This window comes from Chelon labrosus (assembly GCF_963514085.1).
Source record: "Chelon labrosus genome assembly, chromosome: 21".
NCBI classification, from domain to species: domain Eukaryota; kingdom Metazoa; phylum Chordata; class Actinopteri; order Mugiliformes; family Mugilidae; genus Chelon; species Chelon labrosus.
In genome coordinates this window covers 3,900,048-3,926,070 of record NC_140354.1, presented here as the reverse complement: position 1 = coordinate 3,926,070, position 26,023 = coordinate 3,900,048, and the positions used below count along the sequence as shown (strand labels likewise).

The window sequence follows — 26,023 nt, the reverse complement described above, 5'->3', positions numbered from 1 at the left end:
CGTGCAGGTCATGCCTCACTCTGGGTGTCCCCTCCACAATGAGCTCAGACAACTCGTTCGTTCACAGGGGAGTCAGTAGCGTACGATGTGACTCCAAGTGCAGGAGTCCTAATGTCTCTGACCTTAATGTCCCAAACGCTGAGCTGATAGTAGGGAGCGATGGAAAGGTGAGCCATACATTGATGTTTCCAGATTCAAAACACAACACTGAAATAGGGTGTCCAGGGTGTCCTCTCTTTGTCTCTTTACAAGGTTTTGCTCTACTTTAAAGGATTTTATGACAAATTTCTTGAATGGTTACATATTGAAAAATACCGTCATTATCACTGTGATGCCTTCAGCTTAACTTGGCATCAATGAAGACGGAAACACCTTTGCATGGCTCAGTCGAAAGGTAACAAAACCACATTTTGTGCGTGCGTTACTGAGTGTACGGTTTTAATAGATTAAATAACCAAGATATTAACTAATGTTAATTAGTGAGCTTTAGAGATTTATTTAAGTCTTTACCAAGCGAAGCTAGCTGTTTGCCCTGTTTCCTGCCCTTATGCTAAGCTAAGATATCTGGCTGCTTTGATTGAGCTTCATATTTAACACAAATGGGAAATTTATTCAGATATATGTAAGTAGTCTTAATGAGCCCCAAGCATAAATTCCCCTTAAAATCTAATGTAATATAGTTCATTTTGGTTCACAGTTTAGAAATACTTAAACTTTATTAAGTTATCTCTTACTTTAGGAAAAAAAACACATTTAAAATAAAGATACAGCTGTCTAACAAGTTAACAGCTACATGTAGAGGCCACTATAGAACAATTTTTCCAAGCTTAAAACTGAGCACATATTCGCCATGGGCTTGCAGACGCAGTATAATTTATCACAGCATTTTTGGTGCAGCCTCAGAACTTGTGTGCTAATTTGTCATTGTTCTGTTGTTCAGTTGTTGTATTGGTTCCAAGTTTTTGTGTTTCAGTCTTTAATGTTTGCAACTATTTTTAATTTAGAATCTTCAAAGAAATCCATTATTCATTTACTTTTCTGGTTTGAACTAAAGATATATTCTCCAGTTCTAATTACGGATTTTATATTAGACTCATCAGGCGGCCGCAGACATCATACATATTTAAACCATCGAAGGCGAGAGTGATTTCAAAGATATTACTGTCAGCTGTGTCATCGTGGACATGTGAAAAGAGCAGGACATCAAAAAAAAAATCCACTCGCTGACCCTTTTTGCATTACTCTACTGTCTGCATTTAAATTATACAATGCTTTCTGAATTAATTGGTTCATTAGCAAAGACAATTAGGAGTGGGGGTGTGAGGCCTGACTCTGATGTGCTTTTAGATGTATACATAATCATTCATCCAGCAGATCTGAGAGCTTTGTTTCGAAAAACATCTGCTATGAGGATTTGAATGGCTGGTGTGAGACTGTTATTATGTGAACAATCTGCCTCAGATATTTGAAACTGCTGCCATTCAACGTGGTGTTGTCCAGACCACAAAGCTAAAGCAGAAAAATTATAAACCGATCATTCCAGCACACTTTTGTATGTTCTATTCATTTATTAAGAAAAGTAACTGTGTTTAACTGTTTTGAGGCACTTTGGTGAATGGTAAATGGCCTTGTTTTTATATAGCGCTTTTCTACCTATTGGTACTCAAAGTGCTTTACAGTCACAGACACATCTACGCATTCGCTCACACAAGCACACACTCATTCACACACCAGTGTCACGTACTGGGAGCAACTTTCACTTTACTGTATTTACAGCTCGCTCCATGTGACCCTCCTTCACGCCTGAGGTAAATAATGCAGACTCTGCTTCACTACAGATACTCTCCTAGTTTCTTTGCTGAGGTTTTATGTACAATATAAATCTGTTAGTAAACTAAGATGGAAAGTTGTATAAAGCTGTTTCGACTACCTATACTGTGAAAAATGCTACATTATAATCTCAACGCAAAAGATGCTGAAAAAACAAATGAAAAGAGGTCATTTGAGTCTGTATAACATTTAGCCAATTATTTTTGTATTTTGTACTGTTCATCCTTTAACACAGCCCAATGACATTCAATACTTTAAAATAAGTACCTTTAAATATAATGCACTTCCTAACAGTGTACATTTATTTAGACAGAGATAGGAAAATGTCCCAGGGTGAAAAGCTATCTGCTTTTCATTTTGTCATTTGTTTGACTTGAAATTATGCAAATATATATTCGTGCTGCCTTTCGGCCTTTCTTTCTTTCTTTCTTTCTTTCTTTCTTTTTAATTGTGGTGTGTAGTGTTTAAAAAATGATCAGTACTGAATACTTCTTCCTCCACTGCATGTGCTGAAAACTTAAGAATGTAAAGTTGTATTTACTCAAAGAATAATATAGTGGAAGATACAGTTTTTGCAGCTGCTTCTTATTGTTTCTTTGCTCCAAAAACAGCCTAAAGACTTTAGAGGCTTATGCAAAACTTCCCAGATAAAACACAGAAATGCATACATTCTGTAAATTAAATTAACAGATTAATATGAATTAATTAATATTCTTGTGATAAAGACAAAAAAAAAAAAAAAAGTGTAAAAGTGATAGTCTCAGTGATAAAGAATAATTCTGCTGGCTGCTACTGAAGCTAGTTCCAGGTTTTATTGTTGTGGCTCTCTTCAGGACGCGTCCGCCTGCGGGACCCAGAATGCTCTGCGCCGAGGCAAGATGGAAGAACCCAGCAGCTGCGGGAGAACAATGTTTTGGCTTTAGATATCAAAACGGACAGCTGAGGTTGAACTAAACGAGCCACCGCAGCGGGTCATGGTCCTGCGCCGGTAAGAGACTTTCATAAAATCCGAGTTTGGGGCAGAGTTGGCGGCGGCTGTGGTTAAACTCCTCGTACGGGACAGACAACAAAGCGCAGCTCACAGCCGTTGTGTTGCCGCTAGTTAGCTGCTAAGTTAGCCGTCTCGGCTAGTCGGACGAGCATCATTGTTCGCTGGAGTTGTATGGGCCGTTTGTTATGGGTCATGCCCGTGTTGTCGCTCCATCACTTACAGTCGCTTAAATGTCCGGAAAGCAAAGCCAACAACTCGAAGAAAACAGTTCAGAACAAGTACAATCGATCTAAGATAGTCACGTCGTTCATTTTCATCCGAAACTAGCTTTCGCCCTTGATGATTTTTCCACCTCAAAGATTTTGTTTGCCTTGTGTACGTCCTGTGTGGCGATATATGCCTCTAATTCAGCATATTTCTTCCAGCTAAAGTCTAAAACAAAAGCGCGTCCACAAGATTTAAAAGTAGCCACCTTTATCATGATGTATGTTGTTTTATTTTGCTCACGTTTGCGCGGTTTTAGCGACGATCAGCTCAGAGCTGCTGCTGTTATTGCATGGCCATATTAATTATTGCCTGATCCTGCATCACAAAGAAGAAGAAGAAGAAGAAGGGCCCCGCAAGAGTGCTTAGCCACACGGTTAGCTAGCTAGCTAGCTCATTTCAAAGCGAACACGCGTGGTGGTTTTCACAAGTGTACGCAGGGCAGAGGCACCGTTTGTCTGCGGTAGCACGTTTGAATTATAAAGCCAAAGTTAGCCGGAGAAAATGAACTTTTGCTTCGTTTCTTGACGAAGTTGGCTTTGTGCTAGCTGAGTTGGTTGTTAGAGCTAGCGTACCATCGGCGCTGAAGGCATCTGGCAGCGCTCCGGTAGCGCTCATTATGGATGGGGTCGCTCAGGCAGGGGTAAAAATAATTCCGGGACCCATTTATGATAATTTAATGGAAAATGTAGAAATGTGCTGAAAAGAGACGCATCAGTTATTTACGCCGGCCTCTAACGTTGTGTGTGGTCACTTTTCAGTTCAATCTAAGCAATTATTGTAACTCATTTAGCTCTTTCATACGTCGTATTGAGTATGTAAATGTATAACCATAGTTACAGAAATCTGCATTAAGTCTGAAAACCTTTGAATTGAAACCTGGATGAGTCATTGTTTCGGTTGTTACAAAAAATGGTGTCAGAGCTCGGTCACATCAAAAACATGAATCATCAGATCCGTTTTGATCACCGTGAGCAGCGTATTAATCACAAATATGCTGCAGAGTGTACTCATTGAGAGCAGTTACACGGCATACACTCTTATTGTTTTTTGTGTCAGCCTCACAATTACACCAGCAGTCTTTCTAATGCAGTCTGTGTGCACTCTCATTGGCAGATAAGCTCATGCAAATAGGATGACGGGGTCAGACAGGACCATCAAACAGATTAACTCACGACTTCAATCCTGTCATTCCTCTTCTCATGTTGTGTCTAGAACTGAGGTCCCCGTGACCCTTGTGCCCCGTAAAATACAGAACATACACACTGTAATCAACCTGAGAGAATTTTGTACTTTTGTATTCTCCAGCTTGTTTCCACATGTCATTGTTCCAGACTGTAGCCCTTTGTTGACCCACAAACCATCAGTTTAATCCGACTAAGCGCCTGGTTGCGAGATCAGAGGCCGTGACACTGATTCCTGAAGACTAAGCTTAACTGGCTTCATATCTGTTGTCTGTTGTCTATTATTTGTGTGTGTCCTCATGTATTGTTACATTGTTACAGTATATCATTTCTGTTTCACACATTTGCTGCTGCTGTTATATCCCTCACAGGATGACACTGATTTCCACCTCATAGTTTTCCTGCTCGCCAGCCTTCACCATGAGCATCATTCAAGACAAGCTAGGGAATGAATTCCTGCGCTCCAACGGTAGCATGGACTCCAATTTCGGAGCGGGCATGATTATGTTCAGCCACCTCCCCCCGGTGACCAGCTTCACCCGGCTGGCTGCTCACTCCGTCATGCAGGACCTTCCACCGCAAGAAATGATCCTGAAGAAGGAGCGTGACTCGCCTGACTGCAGCATGGGCACCCACGGTGGCAGCCTGGGATGTTTGGGGGCGGGAGACTATGTTCACGCCATGGGCATCAAGCAGGAGAAGCTGTCAGAACACGATTACCGCCTGCCACTCTACCCTGGAGGTCTGGGGAAGAGCACAGAGCTGCTGGAGGTTACCGTCAGCAACAACCAGAACCTGCTGGGCCATGACGTCAACATGGGCAACGTAAGTGCAACTGATAGGACATCAGTCATTGTACATCGGTTGGACAAAATCAGACACTATTTTCTGACTTATTTTCTCAAATAATTACTTATAATAATAATAATAATAATAATAATAATAAAAAAAAAAAAGAAATTACAGTTTGTTAAAGGTCCAGGTGACATACTCACATTGCATGTTTAGTCTTATCGGGAGTCCAAAACTGAAAAAGATAATCGCTTTGCACCAGTCAAAGAAAAGAAAAAAGTACAAATGAGAAGACTGCACTGAAAAGACTGTGTCCGGCATTTTTCCTTCAAAAAACGACTTCACCGACTAATTTTGTCAACTTTTTAATGGATTGATTAAACCACTAATAATTTCAGCTTTTGAAGAAACCACTTGGGAAAATGGTGTATGGAAAAACAGATGAACATTTACAAGTGTACTGACTCGTAGCCTTTACCCACCCCATTACATCTTTTAGAGATAAATGAATTCCAGGAGACAAAAGTCTTCATCCAGACTGTCATTGCTTTCTTTTTAAAGTGGAACATGAAACATACAAAACCTACAGTTTTGTATCTTAGTCACAGTGTCACACTCTTACCCATCAGGCTCATGACGCAGTGTGAAAAATGCTGTCCAAAAAAAAACGGCCTTAATTCTCAGTTATCATTTAATCAGACCATCACAATCATTATTGCCCTATTACAATTTTCTCTGGTTTGACAACAGTGAGATCAAATATTAGCAATATATTCTGATATAAGTTTAAAAAAAAAAAAAAAAAAAAAACCAGAAGCGTTTTATTTTGAGTAATTTTGTCCCCACTCATCCCTGCTGTGTTGTCAAGCAGCTCATCTTTTAAAAACCCGAGAGGGAGGAGCGTGATGGCGCAGCTGAGGAGCTCGTGTGAAACTAGTTATGGAGACATAAATCTACTGACGGCTTGAGATGCAAAGTAGTTTCTTTTTCTGGGGAGAAGGGTGATGTCATCCGCCCTCAGCATGAATGAGAATGTCTTGGCAAGGACACAGCTGTCTCGTTTGAGCTTGCACTTCATTTCAGACGTCTTTTGTGCTCATTCAAATAGAAATATACACAGCCACACTCCCCTAACAATGGCAAGTCGTCAGAGGTCAACACGGCCGTATATTGAAAACCACAATCAATTATTGTCTTGACTGAGCTGCCTCTTTTTAAATTGTATAGTCAAGGACAATTTCCTGTATTACATTTTATTCACATTAAGAGCATTGGACAGGGGTGACATCTTGTTTTGACAGATTCATTTTCCAACTATATAAAAGAGAGAAAAGCTGCAAATCCTCTGTTTTATATATTTTCTTCTATAAAAATCAATTAATTCATCACTTATCAAGATTGTTCAACTAATTGTGGGCTTGTGCGTGTTAGGATGACATTTTTGATGAGTAAGTCTGTCTCTTGTTGCTACTACAACAAGTTCTTCTGCAAGAACAGGACTTGTTTTTATTTTAGCTGGTCTATCCAGTTTTTATTCTAAAGATGGGGCTGATTGTAAGAACGGCGGGCGCATCCACATTTGCTCTGTCAGTGTCCGCATGGCAGCGGTGTCCTAACTGAGACAGAAATGGCAGGGAAAGACAGAAAGAAGAAAGCAGAATCAGGGATCCATTTACTTCCGTTCCCAATTAAAAGCCCTTTCTGAATAGTTCTGAATACAGTAATCATTTTAGTTTAGCATGTGAGATGTATTTCTTTGATAGAATAGTAGGTGGACAGCACTCGACGAATTACAGATTGCGTATCTATGTAGAGCCCGTTAATTTTGTGCTTTGTTATTCCGCCCACCAGAACCACATCTTGCACAATGAGTATCCAATAGACAGTCGGTAGATATTGTCCGAGCGCTTTGTTTGTTTGCATGAGCAACAAACATGGGCTTGTTTGCATGATAGTTTTAGACTAGAGGTCCTTAACCTTCAATCAAGTGATTTCCTTGTCGGGGTTCGCTCTCACGGCCCTCTGCCTCTTCCCTTTTGTCATTCTCACAGCTGCCTAGTCAGCTAGGAAAGGAGCCCACAGGGAGAAAAGGTCGGAGGTCAAATGGTGATGGACAGGAGAGTAAACCGAGAAAGAAGAGAAGCGAGGCAAAGGTTTGTCTTGGATTTATTTATGTGTAAATGCAGTCATATTTTATTTAGTCCTCACCATGCCCAGTTATTTACGCCAAAAATTACATACAAAGAGAATAAGTTCATTAATCTGTTTTGTCCATTTTCTTTAAAAATGTAAATGGTTGTTTTAGATAGAATTACTTAACTTTGTAAAACATGGTGTAATTTAGTGATTTTTGTCTGGTTTGTATTTTATTATTAATATTTGTGAGTGTCACTTCCAGTTTGTGCATGTTTATAGTTGCCTGTTTTATTTATCTTGTGTTCTGAGCAGCTTTATAATTAGTTGAAACGGACAAAATTAAAAGTCAGACTCTGAATATAAGCAAAGTAATTACATAGTTTGCAGAAATAACCTAGATCCCAGAGGATATTTTAGATGACATAGAAGACTAGTGACTGAATCTGACCTTTCTCTCTCTCCTTTATTGTTTTACAGCAATCAATGATGCTGGATGGAGATGGAGGCTGCATGTCACCCGGAACCAAGCCTCACATCTGTGAACACTGCACTGCATCCTTCAGAAGCTCCTATCACTTACGCAGACATGTCCTCATTCACACAGGTATTGCAGTGTGCAGGTTTTCCACCAGAATGCAGAGTACAGCTGTAGGTCATTACTGACAGGGATGGTCAAAACTTAATTAATAGTGTGCACACCGCTGCTTACCCCTTGCTTCAGAGCTGTGTAATTATTTAAGAACTACTCTCTATTTTCTGTGATTCATCTCTCCTTTCCTACGTTTTAGACTGATTAGCTGTTACATTATTATTGTGTCATCCCAAAACTCCCAGTTCACTGAACTAGAAAATTGATTTAAAGAGCGGAATATAAGCCGAAGGTCACGCTCTATTGATCATATTAGGCATGAGCTCTGTTTTCATTTGTACTATTTTCTTCTTATTTTTTTATTTAAACTTGAGAGAGTACTTCTACAGTCATAAAGTGGTAAGGGGAAAAATCTAATTTGAGTTTGGAAGTTTTTCATTCACAGCTCACACAATGGGAGGAGTGCATGCATAATCCAATGCAGTTCTGTTGCAATAGTCATGCAATGCACACTTTTGGTGAAGATTGTGTCAAATGTTGCCAAAGAGTTGAATCAACACCTTTTATAACACAACTAAAAGACTGTTGGAGTATTATGTTGTGCATTTGCTTGCATTATTCTGGCAATGCTGTTAGTGAACCTTTTCATAGATGGGAAATGAACTTCTGGTGGATACATCACAAATGTATGCATCTCTTCTGGTCTTCAGGTGAAAGACCCTTCAGATGCAGTCAGTGCAACATGAGTTTCATCCAGAAGTATCTTCTCCAGCGACACGAGAAAATCCACAGCGGTGAGTGATTGTTAACAGCCCTACAAGGGCAACCTGTGTGTGATTCTAAGTTTCCAGTGAAGTGGACCAACCCTGAGCATTTTTGTGTAACAGGAGAGAAGCCATTTAGCTGCGACCAGTGTAACATGCGTTTCATTCAGAAGTATCACATGGAGAGGCACAAGAGGACGCACAGCGGAGAGAAGCCGTACAGATGTGAGACCTGCCAACAGGTTGGTGAACCTATTCAATCGTCCTCTTTGCTGGGATTCTGTGTTTTGTATACGTATTCATGTGTATTGGGTATTTCAAAGATGGCATGTTGTGTTTTTGCTTTTCAGTATTTTTCCAGGACAGACCGACTGCTTAAGCACAAGCGAACCTGTGGAGAAGCCATAAAGAAAGGGCTGGATCCCGGGATGATGGAGCTCGGCTGTGTAGACATGGGACATGGCAGCTATGGAATCACTCAGGGAAATGCTGGGAGTACTGGTAGGAAGAGGGGCAGGTCCAAAAATGCTGGAGAGGCAGGGGAGCGCAAGAAGAGGAAGGGAGATGGAGGAGGAGGAGGGAGGGTGCCTCACATTCAGGGGGCTGTATCTGGAGAATACAGCATCCATGAGTACTCTGTGGAGAATCAAACGGTGTCTTCCTCCACTGAGCCAGGACCCAGTATGCAGCACGGCCACCATGGTCGAGCCCCAAAGATGGCTTTCAAGAAGGCCAATCGTAAGGGCCTGGATAAAGCAGGTCTGGAGCAGGCCAAAGCAGGTTCACTGCAGCAGGGTGGGGGCATGGATGGTCTCGGCCTCATGCAGGGTAACGGAGCTAAAGTAGGGCCCACCACCAGCAACTACGACGACGCCATGCAATTTCTGAAGAAGAGACGTTACCTTCCGGCAGCAAACAGTGCAAACGCCTCAGGGCCTGCAGTGGCTGGGGGAGCCAGCAATGAGTACGATGTCAGCGTTCACTTGTCTTCCCAGCCATCTGTCATTCACGGTGTAGTCTCCAGTGTGTTGGACAGCGATGCTTCCCTCAGTCTCGACAAGTCAGGGATCCCCGATGAGGTCCTGCAGAGTATCCTTGACCACTACTCGCAGAAACCAGACTCCTCGCACCACGACGTTCACTTTGACATCAGTGACCACCACGTGGACTTGAACCCCACCGCAGCCGATGGTCCTGACATCAGCCACCACACTGACACCCCCAGCCCATCAGGAGACAAAACTGTGATGATGCATGAATACTCCCGTTTCCTGCTGCAGGCTTTGGAGCGCACCAGCCACAGTGCCAGCTTCCCTCTGGGCCCTGTGCCTCCTGCCTCAGGACCCTTCACTAGTTCCCACCCAGGAAATCCCCTCTATGCTGACAAGAACATCTACACTACATCCCCGCTGGAGTGTGGGTACGGCCAGTCAGTGGCCTCGCCTTCGCTGCCCTCCTCTGTGCCAAAGTCTCACTTTGTGATGCTGACAGGCTCCTCACCACAGCACAGCTTCCACCTGAGCAGCCTAGACGCCCCCACACACCAGCAGCTCACCCCTTCTCAGGAGCTCACTGACCAGATGGAGAAGCAGCACTCCTCCACTCCCCCTTCATCCTACCAGATCAGCCCATCTGACCTGAGCAGCCAGAAGGACCAGCAGCCAGTCAAGAACGGCACAGCGGTGGTCTACTCTCTGGCCCCCTCGCAGGATCTGGCTTCTCTGGACTCCTCTAAGCCTTCCTACCAGATCGAAAACTTTGCCCAGGCCTTTGGCTCTCAGTTTAAGTCTGACGGCCGTGGCTTGTCTTATGGCACTGACTCTAGCGGGGCGGTGGATCACAGGATACGGACGCCTGTGTCTGAATTCTCAGGGTATAGTAGTTTGTTATCTGATGTCAATGAGCCAGTAAGTACAGGTTCCAAAACTCCAACAAGCCAAAGCTACAGATGAGAGCCTGAGAGGGAGAGAACACTCTGTCGTTCTTATTTTAATTTTTTAGTGCTCCTATTTTATTATTATTATTATTATTATTGTTATTATTTTTTTAAGTGACATCTATATTTTAATTATACTGATGTTCTGTCCTTGTGCCCACTCTCCTCTCCCAGCAATAAGCCTGCAAGGCTTTCCGCAAAATGCAATTTTTTTTTAATTATGGATTATTTTTAAGTTAAAAGTGTATTTACTGTTTATTCTTGTCATATTAGTGACTGAAAGTACTTTTGGAGTTAGTGTAGAGTAGTGCCGGACATATTTCTTTTCCAATGAGCTGGTGTTTGAGCAATCAACGTTACAAGTGTGGAATAACAATAGAAATAATGGCAGGGAATAGCCCAGAATTGAAATGGCAAAAAAAAAAAAAAGAAGTTATTGTCTGTTACAAGGTTAAAAGTATTACTCAGGAATAAGTGGAAAAGCTTACGAGGTACAGTGAGCCCTCTTTTCAGAAGTGTATGTTTGCGACTTCAGAGAGGATCTTTCTTATGTTTTGTTACTTGTTGAATGAGTGTGACTTAAACAGACTGCTGCCAGCTCACTTGAACACTGAAAACACTTTCTACTTGGCTATATAGAGATTATGGTACTTTCATGTCAATGTGAAACTCATATTTGCTTCAATAAGGGCCATATATATATATCTATATATATTTATAAGAATATATATTATGTAAAATAACAGTTTTAATCATTCTGGGGATCTGCCAGTTGAAGTTGAGGAAGAACGAGGGCTGGTTCAGGGGCTAAATGTTGTCCTTGGTATATTTTTGGAGAACAAAAGTGATGTTAGGGCTTTTCTTTGGCCAATAGAGGTTGCTGTTGGACAGCGATGGAATGGCCTTCCCCTTTTCCTGTTCTCCTCTTCTTCCTCTTAAAAAGAATCCAGTTAGCACTTTGAGCCGCTTTCTTACATTGAGTCAAGTATCCCGTCGGATCAAGGAAGCTCAAACATCAGGAATGGACTGGCTTTTTGACAGGCGTGTTGCTGTTTTGGCATATGCAGATGGGGTCTCTTTGGGCTGGAGATAATGTGGGGTGGGGGTACCCTTTGTTTGGGGAGCATGGTTTTTATGAGATGAAGGGAGGGGAGGGCTGAAATGTGAAAAGTGGGAATTTTTTTCATGAATATTTTCTCTTACTTTTAGGGCGGGTCTAGCTCAGGAGGGAGGGAGGGCTTTTAAAAATATTTAATCGGGATAATGTAAATGTAATTCATACCCCTAGTTTTAGTTTGACTTGTTATCCACCTTAGCGGCTTTCTTATTGATGACAAAATGTGTTAGTGATCAAGTATTTGTTCAGCTGTTACTGAGGCAGCCTTGTGCGGTATGAGCCAAGAGGCGGCCAGCCAGAAATGTGTATACATTTAGATCTTTGGCGAGCAGACTTGTCCCGTTAGAAATTGGGTGCCTATTCCTCAGAAGTACAGATGCAAGATATTGTCTAGTAAATGTTAGATGTACTTTCTTGCTGATGATGAAATGTTTCTTTCTTTTTATTCTTCAAAGACAACAAGTGCGCTGTCTTCCATAGCAACAACTGGCCTCGAATGCTGGAAATGATATCACTCTGCTGTACGACTCTTTGTGCCCGTTGTTTTAAGCAATCATTAAACATGGCAGTCAGTGCATCGCTGTAATACCCTAAATTTGCCATGTGGAACGGTTGAGGCGTTAAACGAGAATACCTCATATCACAGCAAACCAGGGACAAAGGAGTGACGGTTTGATGTATGTAGCAGAAAAGCTGTTGTATGTATAAAAAAATGTCTCTGTGCGACTATTCTGAAACAGTTGTGTACATTTATGACCCATTAAGACTCCGTTTCTGCTCAAGGGTTTCTGTAAATGTCTTGCACCAACCAGTGTTTTGCTCTTCAGTTCTCCAGATCTTATTTGCCATACTGTTTCAGTACGCTTATTGTTTACAAAGAAATGTACAAAACACTACATTAATTCTGACCCCTGTATAAATTTATTTTACTATCTTTCCCTTTTTTTTTTTTATCACCGCCAAATTTTTTAGCTGATATCTTCCATTTTTTTTTTTTTTTTGTTCTTTCAGGTTCTTGTGACATGTTTCACAAGACTGTACTTGTCCAATGAAATGAAAACTGATTAATTAGGGAGAAAACAATAAAAACTGTTACCAGAAAAGTGCTTTGACTCAGTTCTTATTGTCGCTGCTGCCCACTGAAGTTTAATGTTGCTGTGTTTAATTTCACCACTGAGTGGTGCTAATCTGACGGTGGGCTAGTGTAACACAGAGAGCTTTATCCAAGTATAAAAATCCTGTCAATCATTCTGTTAAACATTGACCGTATTAGCTTCTAGTTTCAGATTATTTAATATAAATTGTTGCATACAGATAAGCATCCAGCCAGAGCCAGTTTACAGTCAAATGTGCCTTGTTAGGTTTTTAAACCTGAATTCAAACAACCAAATGACTAGATTCAACAGTCTAAGTCACATGAACAGACTAAATGTGAATGTGTGTCTTGTCATATATATATACATGGCTCATTCAACAGCACAACCAAGTATTAAAAGGAATGTAGCCACCCTTTCTTTTAAGTGTGGTCTTAATGACCTGGATGTTTTAAAGTCACTTCTATAAAATCGCATCACACCTCATAAAACACTGACCTGAGAGTTGGTGTGTCAGGCTTCAGGAAAATAAGCTGATAGTTTTTTATTATATATCTAGCAGCTAAAATAAGCACCACTTTATGGTTAATTTGCTTAAAATATGATTCTCGGAAAATGTGATAAAGTTGTGTAAACAAACAAGTGGAACGCCTCATGGGTGTGGACTAGTCAGACGTCAGTCAGGCCACTTTCTTTTACAGATGCTAACAAAAATGGGAACTGTTAATTTGAATTGCAAATACTTTCTGGTTAGTATTAACCAAACCTTCCATTTTCTAAACCAGCATTAAATTTTTTAGTGTCTCCTACACGTGATATCAAACTGGCCGAATGACAGATGAATTTAAAGGCTAAAGAAATAATTCTTTGCTAATTCCCTGTTTTCTTCCAGGGCATAGAGTAGTTGTACAACATCTCAAATAGAACCTGATCACACTTCCACGTATCGATAACGTGAACTACAAAATGAATGACTTTTTCTGGAAACTACAAAACAAATCCCAGGGGCTTTTATGAACACTGCCTTCATGCACATTGGCCTAGTTTTGACCTCATCACAGACATTTGTGATTTAATTTCCTTTTCTGTGTGGGGAATTGATCTGCTTCCTTAAATCAAAACAAGAACCAGTCTGCCCTCCCGTCACCAGATGTTATTGGATGAATTTGGGCTTGCTTTATGTACCTTTGTCCACACCCAAAACTTCAACTGACTCCAACTTTAATGACATGACCAAAGTTTTGTTAAATCTTATCCAAACGTTCTGTATATCACGGTGAGTCAGTGTTGATAAGTGCAACGTTCTCAATTTCTTGGAAAACAAAAAACTGGCTCATAAAGGCTGAGGTACGAGTAAAGGTGTGACCAGGAAGAGTGACTTTGCAATCAAGGAATTGTTTACAGGAAGAAACAGTTTATATTTCCTTCAGTTGAATGACTCAGGTGTCTTTGGCTTGCTGTCTTCAGTGCCTGTCCAGTAGATAAGAGATTGACGTGGATGATGTTCTTATCTACAAAGATGGCCGTTTACACAGTGAGATAACGAATGGGGAACAGTAGCAATAAAGGGAAGGAGCCAGTTTTGATGATACTGTTACATGGTCACAGGTGAAATCAATGAAATAAAGAATGTAAATTTGTCTTGATGGGCATGGGAGGTTTTTATTGACTCACGTCAATTTGATCCACGTTGAAATATCTTTATAATGACAATGACTTTATAATGTGGTGACAATGATATTTTTCAAGGCTTATATTTGTAAACCCAGTGATGGTTAACCCTTTACTTTTTGTCACTATCAGGTCTTACTTTGGGGTAAACATCACAGATTTACTGAGAGTAGCACCTGTAAAACTAATCATTTTCTTTAGCTAAACTCCATTGGTGAAGTTAACTTGCTAATGTGCTGAACTAGCAAGCATATGAACATTTTTGCCTACATATATAGTAATTTGGGTCCCAAAGCTTCGCCACAGCTTTCATGCTGCATGCAAATGGTCATGTACTGTATTACATAACACAAAGCAGGGCGGGGTACACCCTGGACAGGTCTCCAGTCTGTCACAGGAAGCTGGAGTACCCGGAGAGAACCCACACAGACACAGGGAGAACATGTAAAGTCCACACAGAAAGGCCACAGCCAGCCTGGATTCAAACCAGGGATCTTCTTGCTGTGAGGCCACCTTGCCACTGTGCCGCAAATTTGAGGACTTATTCTACCATTTTGCCAAAGTGCAAACTCCCAGTGTTGCTTATTATCAGACATAAAATGGGATAAAACATGGATAATGCACACACACTGTTAAATGTTAACATTTGATCCAAAGTGTGCCCTAAACATTTTCTTCACCTTGTCGAGTCGAGTTCAACACCAGAAAATACAAATTAATCAAAAAAAGAAATGTCCTTGTCCGAAAATAGGAACGGCAGATTCCAGCGCTGAAATAAGAGCCACTTGTGTCAACACTGAAAGGCCACTGGAGCTAATCTTAGTGGTTGCCAGGCTGAAAATCAACACAAGGTATTGAAAAATGTTGCAATGTTTGCGGGTATTTGCATGAGATAAGAATAAGGACAGGAAGGTGTATGTGATCATGCACTGTCTGGATATTAGTTGTGTGATTGAGGAGTGTCCCAGAGCAGAGCCATAAATGCTGTGTAAATGGAAGCGGGTCAGATGTGAAGAGATAGGATGGGAATTTGCCTTATAAACCAGAAGGCTGTTGCGAAAAATAAAGTATTAACATTGTCGAGCTCACATAAAGTCCAATCCTTAGTTAAACAATAACACAATGTTTCATACAACTGAGCACCAAAAGAAAAACACTTCCTTAAAATAAATTGTCAGTTTCTGTTACTTTAGTGCAACACAATTACTGAACCTAGTAGTTGTGTTTAGTGTAGTCTACACTTTAAAACATATAGCTTAACCAGCTTCTGATAGAGCCGCAAAGGCTACACTACTAAAGTTATAGCAATATTAGTAGGAAGCTGTCTATGACCCAGATAGTTCCTGTTATCATTTTTTGATAGTGCGGAATGTATTTCAAGTGGATTGTAAACATTTTGACTGAAATATTAACTCGGTGACTCACCTGTGCATCACAGGTGCAGAAGAAAATAAGCAAGAACTTCCTGGATAACGAGAGGAAGCCATCTATAATGTTTTGATCAGGCTGAATTAGTAACATAGTTCAACAGTCTGGGGCCACTGAAAATTAAGCAGATGTAAAAAAGAGGCAGATACTGGTACACATACGACACATGCAACAATAAACAGTTTTCTGGCATTAATAATCAGTCACGCTGCTGACCTCAGTGAGGACATGAAGCGTGAAATACACAGTTAACTCTGCTAACCACTCCTGACCTCTGTTTGAGAGCTGGACCAATATCTTTGGCCGCAGCTATGTTTAGTTATTAAAATTTGGCTCTAGTGGATTAGAATGATGTTTACTGATTAACTCTTTGCAAAGGCTGCGCAGGCTTCCTGGAAACTCATTTGGCTCAATATGACGTTCATTCGAGATATTTCCATTGCTACCTTCAGGAGAATATCACTTGAAGCCAGTCGCAGCCATTTCCCCCCCTTCAGATAGAATGAATGCTCTGACGTCAGCATAGAAGACATCAGAAATACACTGGCTAACCAACTCTCAGTATTTTCTCATATTTTCCTACTGTGGCTTTGGGGCTCAGTTGCATAAAAGCTCAAGAAATCACAGGCAAAGGACAAAAACTTGTTTCTGTACTGAGTTTCTCACTGTGCTGCATTTCTTTTCTAATCAACATGTGTTGATAGCCGCTGTAGTTAGCTGAAGCAGTATATCATGTGTGCTATATGGACAGATAAAGCATCCAAAGACTTTCCTAAGCTGTCCTATTTACAAAGATATTATTGCACAGGTGGCTCTGTGTACGAAAAGTGTAAAGCATTTGCACAAGCTATTCACGTAAAACACTGAAAAAACTACATGACACTACATCAGGCCATGCAATTAGTGTACTTTCAGTGTTGTCATATATCACCACCCTGCACTGTGGCTTTCAATTTGTCTCCCAAACATAACACAACGATCATTCACTTACCCAGTAAGTTCTTCTGGTTTTCTTTTACATCTAGAAGAAGGTCTCCACCACACTTTGGTCCACATGCAGAGCAAAGCCTTCATGCATTGTAATGCACACATAACATCCCTCGGGGATCTACAGTGTGCAACAAAAACAAGCCACACAGAAATTCATCACAGCATAGAGATTCATTGTTTACTTGCATCTCAGACCTATCTGAGGCAAGGCACCATCTCTAGATAGTGCCTTTTCTATCTCTAGATAGTCTTTTCCTCTTGCTAGTCTACTGCTGTGTTCATTCTAGCAGCTTTAGAGCAACAAACTAGCACACACTTTAAATGAAATATGGAGACATGACGCGTCAAACTGACGCACACTACATGACGGGTGGAACACTCTACACGTCACAGTTGAGCCTGCTTCAGTTTTTTTGTTGAGTTTAAGCCTTTGTTACCCGTAGCGTGAGTGTAGCATAATCCATCTGCAGCCTCAACTTCTCTCTGCTGGACTGCTTCCTGATTCCTCCATTACGTAAAATAAACAACCTGGCTGTCTATCTGAGTCTCAAAATACATTGTACAAGTATTAACTCATATTTAGAGATGATGTTTTCACTGTTGGAAACATAATTAGTTTCAGCAGCAACAATAGCGATATGCCAGCAATGATGAAAATAAGTGGTGATCGCTTTCTTTGAGCAAATCAGTCTCTGGTCCCTGCTCTTTAAGTCATTCTACGATATATTTCCTTCCTATGATCACCTCATTCAGAGTCTCAACCACTGATCCCTAAACTCTGCTCCTCCTTCATTTGGGGCTCCAGGAGGATGCTTCATCTAACCGCCTAAACATTTCTCTCGTCACCTCACAAAATAATGCCACGCACTTATGATTCCACTGCCACAAATAAGTTGCCAGAAACAGAGATCTATAAACCTCAAATAAACATAAGCGGTGAATCCACCAAGGATAAATGGGAAGGAAAGTCAGTAACTAGGTGAAGTGTACTTTTAAGCCCTTGAGACGAATAGAAGAGTCTGTCAATAATTGCATGCTTTGTTTACTTCCCTCATAAGATGTGGCTATATAACAACTGAAAATACAACAGAATGATGTATTAAGGTCCTTTCGTTTCTTTTCTAAGCCGACAGAACTTATTTAGCCTGAATGGTCAGCCCATTTATAAGTGCACTGTAACAACGTGAAGAAAAGAGAGGTTCCTGTGGAGAGTCTATTGTGTTTTCATCCAGAATGGCTTTGTACTTTAAAAAAATATATGAAGAATTAAAAAACACATAAACAAAGACATGCTCGCCATCCTCACGCACATCCTCTAAGCAAAGTCCACAATTTGCCTGAAACCAGAAAGTGAGACGCACATGTTCATGCTGTCCTTGCTGCACAGCATGTCACATTAGCTGTTTAAATGTCAGAACTCAATTCAAAGTCAAGGTGACCTGCTCTTGGCCCGGTGCTTGATGACGCTTCTGGAGGCCAGACTTTGATACAAATCTGCTGAAAGAAATCTGAGAACCTGAAGGCAGAAAAGCTGGTTGATCCTGTAACTCTGTGAGAGGAGGAAAAGATTCAATATTATCAATAAAATTCTACAGAAGCATTCAGTTAGGCTGTAAAACTACATGCTGTTTGGATTTCGGGTGAGTCATAGCGTGCCGTTCATCGTTAAAACTATTGATAGAGGCATGATAAGATTGGTTGAATATGACTGGAATTTCTTTAGTGCATTTTGCAATAGAAAAATAGAAACATTTCCTTTAAGAGCATTTTGGTATTGTAACATCATGTTAGCAGCTACCACAACTGGTGGCTAGAGCCATTGTTTGAGCCATTGACTGTGGTTTGAGCTAAACAGACTTTCCTTGTTCCTTAGTCTTCTTTTGTGTTGCTGATCGTTTATTGAAGACTGGCCGAGCCCATGGGTGGAGGCAGAGCAGATTCAGTACAGTAATGATGATTGACAGGGGAGGCAGCCAATCAGAGACAGGGCAAGAGCTTTTAACGGTGACAGAGGCTGCGGCTCCCAGACTAGACCACCTGTAGCAGCCTGGAGGGAGCACCGTTATTTTCATCGTTACACCGTCGGGACACGGGACTTCTTAACCGGCTGGTCCTACTCAGAAGAACCGTTTAGCGACACTTGAAGCATGTTTCTCAAATATCTACCTTTCGTGTTTCTCTTTGGGGCTGTCTCCAGAGGTGAGTGAAGTTTACTTCCACGATGTTTCTCGGAGCAGAGACTGAACTGAAGGCTTGAATTCATGTCCAGGTTACTATTTACTGTTTTAAACCTCATATATTTAACTTACCTACATATATTGTGACGGAGGAAGCTTTAGTTTTCTGTATAATGACAATATCAGACAATGAAACACTAAAAGGTAATACAAGTGGTTAGTAAAACGACAACAAACATCACGTGTCATTATCATAATCAGTATTTACTGATATTTTTATGTAAAAAAATAATATATATATTTTTAGTAGTATAGTATAGTATAGTATATTGGACTCAGAAGTATTACATTTTACTTCTGAGTCCAATATACTATACCAGTGTTTTTCAACCAGTGTGCCGCGGCACACTAGTGTGCCGTGAGAGATCGTCAGGTGTGCCGTGGGAAAGTATCCAATTTCACCTAATTGGTCTAAAAAACATTTTTTGAAAACGAATTAACTATTACCTACAAATAATATGCCATTGTCAAGTGTCTGTGTATATATATCTGTCTGTATATATATATATATAATACTTTTTTCTTTGTGTTTATTTGATTCCTATTCAAGACAATTTGACAAGAATGACTTTATATTGTTAATATAGGCTACAGAGTTTCTTTTTTTTTTTAACATTTTCGGTTGGTGGTGTTCCTTGTGATTTTTTCAATGAAAAAAAATGTACCTTGGCTCAAGAAAGGCTGAAAAACACTGTACTATACTATACTATGATATACTATACTATACTATACTATACTATTTTGAATATACAGTTCTAAAAATCTTTTTATTTTCATGAGAGAAAAAAAATCTGCTTTTGTCATTAATAAACAATGCATGTTTATTTAAAAAACACTAGATTATGATTTAGTGTGTTCCCCTTACTATTACTATTATTAAATTATATTGAAATTTTCATCTGAAGTTGGACCATAATGTAGGATTTAGTAATTTTTTTTTTACAACAAATCAGACAGGAATGGAAACAAAGGTCATCAGTCCTAACTTTTAACTTACATTCGAAAATAATGATTGAACGCCCATGAAAAGTTTCTTCTTTTTCGTCCCTGCACATTCATGGGGGGTTTCCTTAAATAGCCTTGAACCTGACTCACTGCTCCTTCAGTGTGACTCAAAGCTCTCTGTGGGTGGACAGATGCCAGTGAGGAGGCCTGGGTCAAACGACAGCCGGCTCCCTGAAGCGCAGCACACTCCGCTCACAAAGTTTATTTTGTGGGCCCTCGACGGCGCGCTGAAGCTGCTTGAGGAATTTTGATGACGCTCGCTCAAGCCCCAGAGCTTTACTGCAGTAAAATCCATTGGTCACTGCTCCACATGCTGAAGTGCATCTCTGTGTTTCAAGCATGTGAATGCTGCGAGTCGGTCATATGCTAGAAGCCTGCGGGCTGCTCGTGTGTCTCCCTTCCTGTCATGTGTTTACTTGTATAGAAAGAGATAGAAAGAGGGAGGCAGGGAGCTGATGGCAACTCGGGGTGTTTGTCTGAAGTAGCAGTAAAGAGGTCCAGATGAAAAGACCTCCTGAAGGTCGTGCTCCTCCTCCTCTGGCGCCACATTTTGTTGAGCTTCCCTGTTAGAAATCTTTCACAGTAAATGCCCCCCGCCACTGCTACCGCTCTCTCTCAAACCACATGTTGTAGCATGGCTCCTCAACATGTGTCATGTTTTGCTGGCCAGTCATCTTTAAGTCATTACTGAAGCATGCCACTGACTGTTGTTCTGGAGTTAAATGACAGTAGTAGAAATTAGGGAAAGGCGTATATTTCCATTTCCTCTGTAATATTGAAATTAATATTACGAGGCAGCTAAATCAGTACTCTTTTTAATCTGTGTTATGTTTGTGGGAAGTTGACAGAGAGTTTCAGTGAATGTCAGTGTTACTTGTGTGTCACAGAGTTCTTCCTCCCCTTGTTTCTGTGTGATGCTGTTAATTGTTCTCTGCCCTATTAAACTTCCCTCTCCCTGCTCATCTTCCTCATTCCGCTCCCTCCTACCTGCTGACACCAATTGTTTTTAGTACATCCACTTTTCACGCACACTTGTTGCTTGCAGTTTCACCTCAGCCTCTGCTCCCTCTATCGCTGCTGTCCCTGCTGTATCCTGCTGGATTAGGCCCGCTCCAGGGCAGTAAATCTCACTCTGTAATTGGAAAGCATGTGCTGGCGGAGATTTAATTGGATATGATATGCGCAGAGGCCCCGCTAGTGAGCTTCTGCTTCAGGGAGCCATCTGTTACCTCTGAGTTACAGTAAAGGAGCTCTGTTTGCTCAGATAGAGAGAACTCATTTCTGTTTGCCTCCTGCTATTGAGGACGCCATTTCATTTGTCTGCCTGCTCTGCAGCTGTCAAATAGCCATGGTGTTTGATTTTTAGTAAATAACACTCATTCAATTACCTCAGAAACAAAAGGGAAAACAGGTATTAGGTTTAATTGTTTTTATATCTACTTAAGAGGGAGAAGGAGTGAATTAATCAAGGAGCAGTAAGAGAGAAAGAAATGCCTTGAGATGTATCCACTGAGAGAAGAAAATAGAAGGACAGGCGTGGCTGTGTGTCAGGCAATAAGCCTGTGTCCTCAGCAGCAGGAAGTCGAGACCAAGTATAAGTGATGGTCCAAATGGAAGAGAGCAAAGTCTTCGTTTGCTCAGTCATCTTTATTAGTCATCTGTTAATGATAAGCAATACTGTTAATATGTATACATAGATGATCTCCCTGACCTTTACATCAAATATCCTTTTAATATCTCCCTCACCCACAGGGAGTGTTTTGAAGCGCTTGTATTATAAAAGAGGAGATTTAAAAGATATTAAGTTTTGTTTGATATATGAGAAAGAAAAGTATCAAATCCTCAAGGCTGATTTATGTTCTGTTTATCATAGATATTCTCCAAATATAATCATGTTATATAAAATTCAGCAGTTCCGTTTAAAGATGTATGTGTACTTAATCAACTGGTATGTACAGGGCTGAAAATCATTATTAACTTCATAAGATCAAATGATGATTTTAATAAATGTCTACTGATCACTCTCAAAATTAGATAAATGATGACTGAGCTTGTGAAACTTGGAACTGGGTGTCTGTGGTGACACTGTTCAGGTTCAAAAACACACCTGCAGCTAGCACATGTTGCCACAGGAGAAGCCACAGAGAACTTCTTTTGAGGTTTGGGCAGCGACAAATATAAAACTCAAATATTCAGTTTCCATCAAGCCGTCCATTGCTGTGAAACCGTAAAATCAAGAGCAAGCAACTATTTGGAATCTGTTTACAGAAAAATTACCATTATCAAAAAAGCTGGATATTATTATTGATAATAATGTTTCCAACTATCCATGTTTTGTTGTATTGGAATATTGACTTCCACCATGTTGCCCAGCCCTGATCATTAGTGTTGACACTCAGCTGGTAGATGGCCTGTTGGTAATGGAAGTAGAAGTCTGTCTCTGTCCTGTGAGGACCTTCCTGCTGAATTGGCGTCAGCTGTGCTGCTTTGATGTGGCGTCCCTCGGGCCTCGTTTTGATTGGACACTGAAGGAGGCTGACTTGTGTGCATCCGTTGGTGTACCATCAGGTTTAAAACACAGGAATGAGCCCCTTTAAATATAGGAGGTCATAAAGCAGTATGTAAGAAATGCATTCGAACGCTCGTTAGCTAACAAAGGGTGTACAGTCATTAGCCATGAACTGTGGTCCAGTATGCTTCTAGCATTCTTTGATCTGCTTGCTTGAGATGTCATACTGCATGATTTCTGAAAGAGCCACTGCACACATATCACCATAGGTCAGCCCTTCACATGACTCCTCTGTCTCTCTAATGAGATCCTGCCTTTTGGCCTCAGGCTCTTCCTGACTCTTGAGTTGCAACCTGTCAGTTCATCTCCTGCTCCGTGTGCAGTCTCTAATCAGGTATGTGCTTCACGCAGTGCTGTTGAATGTGAAATACTATTTCAGGAATGTTGCTTTGTTCTAATCCTGAAGAATAAACGGGATACTTTCATGGCAACATTGAGAAATATGGAAATACGGGTTTAGACACCCCTTCTCAGTGTTATCAATACTGGCTAGCGTTTATTCGCTGGGAGTGGCACTGGATACAGGAAGTTGAGGACATAAGTTCGGGGAGCTGGATCTGACAGTCAGTTTTTGAGCAGGTACTTCACAGAAGTGCTATTGTGTCGCATAAATAGAATTTCCCTGAAGTGTAGTGTGGAACTGAAACACAAGCATTGATGCCAAAGTCTAACTGTCTCTCTCGCTCTGTTTCTGTTACTGTTAGTGATTTGAAGTGAGGCAAAGCTTTGACAGCTGGAAGCAGCCATCTCCTTGGCAACAGATATGTTCCCACACTGCACTTGTTTGATTTGCGCTGAACAATAAAAGGAAAGATAGAGCGGTGATAGTTTGTCGGACCTGCTTAGTGGAGTTGGAGCAAAGCCGGACCTTCTTATCCACATCCTCCTGAGTGTGTGTTCATGACCTTAGACCCACTTGTCACCCTGACTGACCCAGTCATCTCTTTTGTGTCTGCTGGGGATTATCCAGCAAATCCTTGGAGACAAGGCTCCCATTTAGACATGCACCACAGAGTGTGCTCTTAATTACTGCACTGTTTCAACAATATTGCACTAAGTGACTGTCTATATGCATCGTCTCATGGGTTTTTATAACCTTTCAGAGTATTTGGGGTAACTTTACAATCATGGGGGACATAGACAACTGACAAGCTGCTCTAACGCTAATAAAAACTCAAATCCCCACCAGTCATTTGGAATTGAAGAAGCTACTTGGATGAGTGGGGAAACAACCCAATATATCCAATTGCCTTTGTTTTAGCTTAGTTTTTTTAGATGTACAGTTTGTTTGTATGTGTCGCCACATACATTTTACTGTCTCTGACATTGATTTGTCTGTCACTTCCTCCTGTGTCCGTAAATACATTTTTATGATGTGATCATAACATTCTGTCATGTTTATCTGGATTATTAATGGCTGACCGATAGAATTATCTCAGTGTACCGGGACACTTTGTTCAGTATTAACACTTTAAGGTCAGAGCTTCAGCATCCTTCCAAGACTGCGCTGAGACAAAGGCTGAGACAAAGTCTACAATATCAGTGTAGTAAATTTACTGTAAATAACACGGCTCATGCCAAAGGTTGCAATAATGGCATCATTAAATTTTATGACTTATTTCTGCTGCCAAGACATTAATGTACACCTAATGAAGGACAAAAACAACGTTTTGACGTTATGGTTATCAGACCTTATTGTAAATAAGATCCTCCAAAAACTTTGAGTTGTTTTTTGTTAGCAAGAAGCCTTTCATTCAGACGTGGTGTAACTTAGCATATACTGTATATAGAGAGGAATTAATGAATGAAGAGTTTAGTATTCATATTTAAATCAAAATGTTTGATTATTTCAAGTTTATTATGATTTGATCGATAACATGCTAGCAAGCAGTAACTGTGAAGTAGTTCTCAGACATAGTGGTGCTCTGAGCTAAATGCTAATGCTAATAGTGAGAGGGCACACAGTGGGACCTCAGTGTATGGTAGTCAGTGGCAAGCAACACACTTGTTTTTTTAATAGTTTAAATGGGTCTATAAATTATTTTATTTATAGTAATTATTAATTATTAATAATTTTTTTTGCAATCACCTCCATTGTGATTAATGTTAATATACCATTAGTCACCACGCAGATATAAACTTGTAAACTTTCCTTCCTAGCAATCGTGATAAGGAAAATGGTTTCTACACACACAGAGAGAGAGAGAGAGAGAGAGAGCTGATAAGAGTCTTTGAGAAAGTTTATGAGTCTATCAAATTAATGTCTTTTCATTTCAAACCACTTCCCTGGGTCTCATTGTGTTGAGAGTTATGGCTAAAAACTGTATTTCTAAAATGTCCTCCAATGCCTTGAGTGCCTGCTGGTTCTGACAATAGCTTGGAACAGAGCTACTGTGGTGGAACCAGTCATATGCACCTGACTAATCTACAGGATGGGGTGTAAACTGAAACTGGCTGCTCATTTTCAGCAATAGGAATCTAAAAAATGGCTAAAATGTGATGATTTTTTTATATAAAGTGATAAAATGGTCTACAGTATTTAATGTGTGCAGGAATGAGGTGCACGATGAAATACTTAACCTTCAACTAAGACATTCATGGGAATACAGAAGTCCTTGCAAAAGATACAAAAATGTTACACAGAGAGAACAAAATGAGCTAATCAAAGTGGCTCGATCTGATCTAAGAGGTTTTTCATTAATCTCTATCTCTGGTTACCCAGTAAGATTAGTATAATCTAGAAGAGCCTACCACAAATGATACATGTGTGTTTTACAGCACTGACCTCACATTTTGTTGCTTCATGTGTAAATACCAAACGGTTACACTCCTTTATTTTATGACCATTAAAATGTCACCTATGACTATGTTTTGTCACTTCCTCATCCATATGATCTCATTGCTCATTGTCTTATTACTCACCTACTATGTAACTTTTTAGGTGTGTGTGTGTGTGTGTGTGCATGTGTGCGTGTGTGCATTAAGGACATCATATTCATAAATGTATGATGTCGCAGGGTGTGTGGAGCCTGTGGTTTTTCTTCTCTAAATGAGTCTTGGTTACTAAGTGATAAATACATTAGGTCATGCAGAGCCTTGTGCATACAGGAAATAATCAAATCAAGTTCAGGATCCGATATTAGTCTTGATATTTTTTCATCACTTCCTTGTGCCTTAGAGATGACTTGCTGGAGAAAGCTGTTTGTGTAAGGCGTCCACCCATCTGGCTTTTGGTCGCATGTACCGTCTCTGGCTGCTGAAAACGGGGCCATTGAATATAATCATTCAATGCATACAGATGAGGAGCTGGGATAAACAGGCTTAGCCATAATCAAACGCCCCCTACTGTTTGTACGACTCCTCAAGCTGCCCTCTGGCTTCCTCTGTTTCCCTATAAACACAAACTGAAGAATGGGAGAGGGCTAA

At 40.6% G+C, this 26,023-nt stretch overlaps 1 protein-coding gene across 2 annotated transcripts; it reads left to right on the top strand.

Moving 5' to 3' along the window:
* Positions 1-2,607: 2,607 nt before the first annotated feature.
* On the top strand, positions 2,608-11,610 carry znf281a (zinc finger protein 281a). 2 transcript variants are annotated; one of them, XM_084571497.1, is made up of 7 exons: positions 2,608-2,818; positions 4,641-5,094; positions 7,113-7,214; positions 7,675-7,801; positions 8,497-8,580; positions 8,674-8,792; positions 8,901-11,610. In XM_084571497.1, the coding sequence occupies exons 2-7, from the start codon at positions 4,690-4,692 to the stop codon at positions 10,500-10,502; spliced, it is 2,439 nt and encodes an 812-aa protein (XP_084427623.1). In that variant the 5' UTR covers positions 2,608-2,818; positions 4,641-4,689; the 3' UTR covers positions 10,503-11,610. The 2 variants fall into 2 exon arrangements, with proteins under 2 accessions (XP_084427623.1, XP_084427624.1); XM_084571498.1 differs by lacking the exon at positions 2,608-2,818 and having other exon boundaries at positions 3,415-5,094.
* Positions 11,611-26,023: the final 14,413 nt, after the last annotated feature.

Coding starts and splice junctions, on each gene's coding strand:
- znf281a (XM_084571497.1), top strand. CDS start 4,690: ATGAGCATCATTCAAGACAAGCTAGGGAATGAATTCCTGCGCTCCAAC. Junction 5,095..7,112: donor ATGACGTCAACATGGGCAAC/GTAAGTGCAACT, acceptor TCATTCTCACAG/CTGCCTAGTCAGCTAGGAAA. Junction 8,793..8,900: donor GATGTGAGACCTGCCAACAG/GTTGGTGAACCT, acceptor TTTGCTTTTCAG/TATTTTTCCAGGACAGACCG.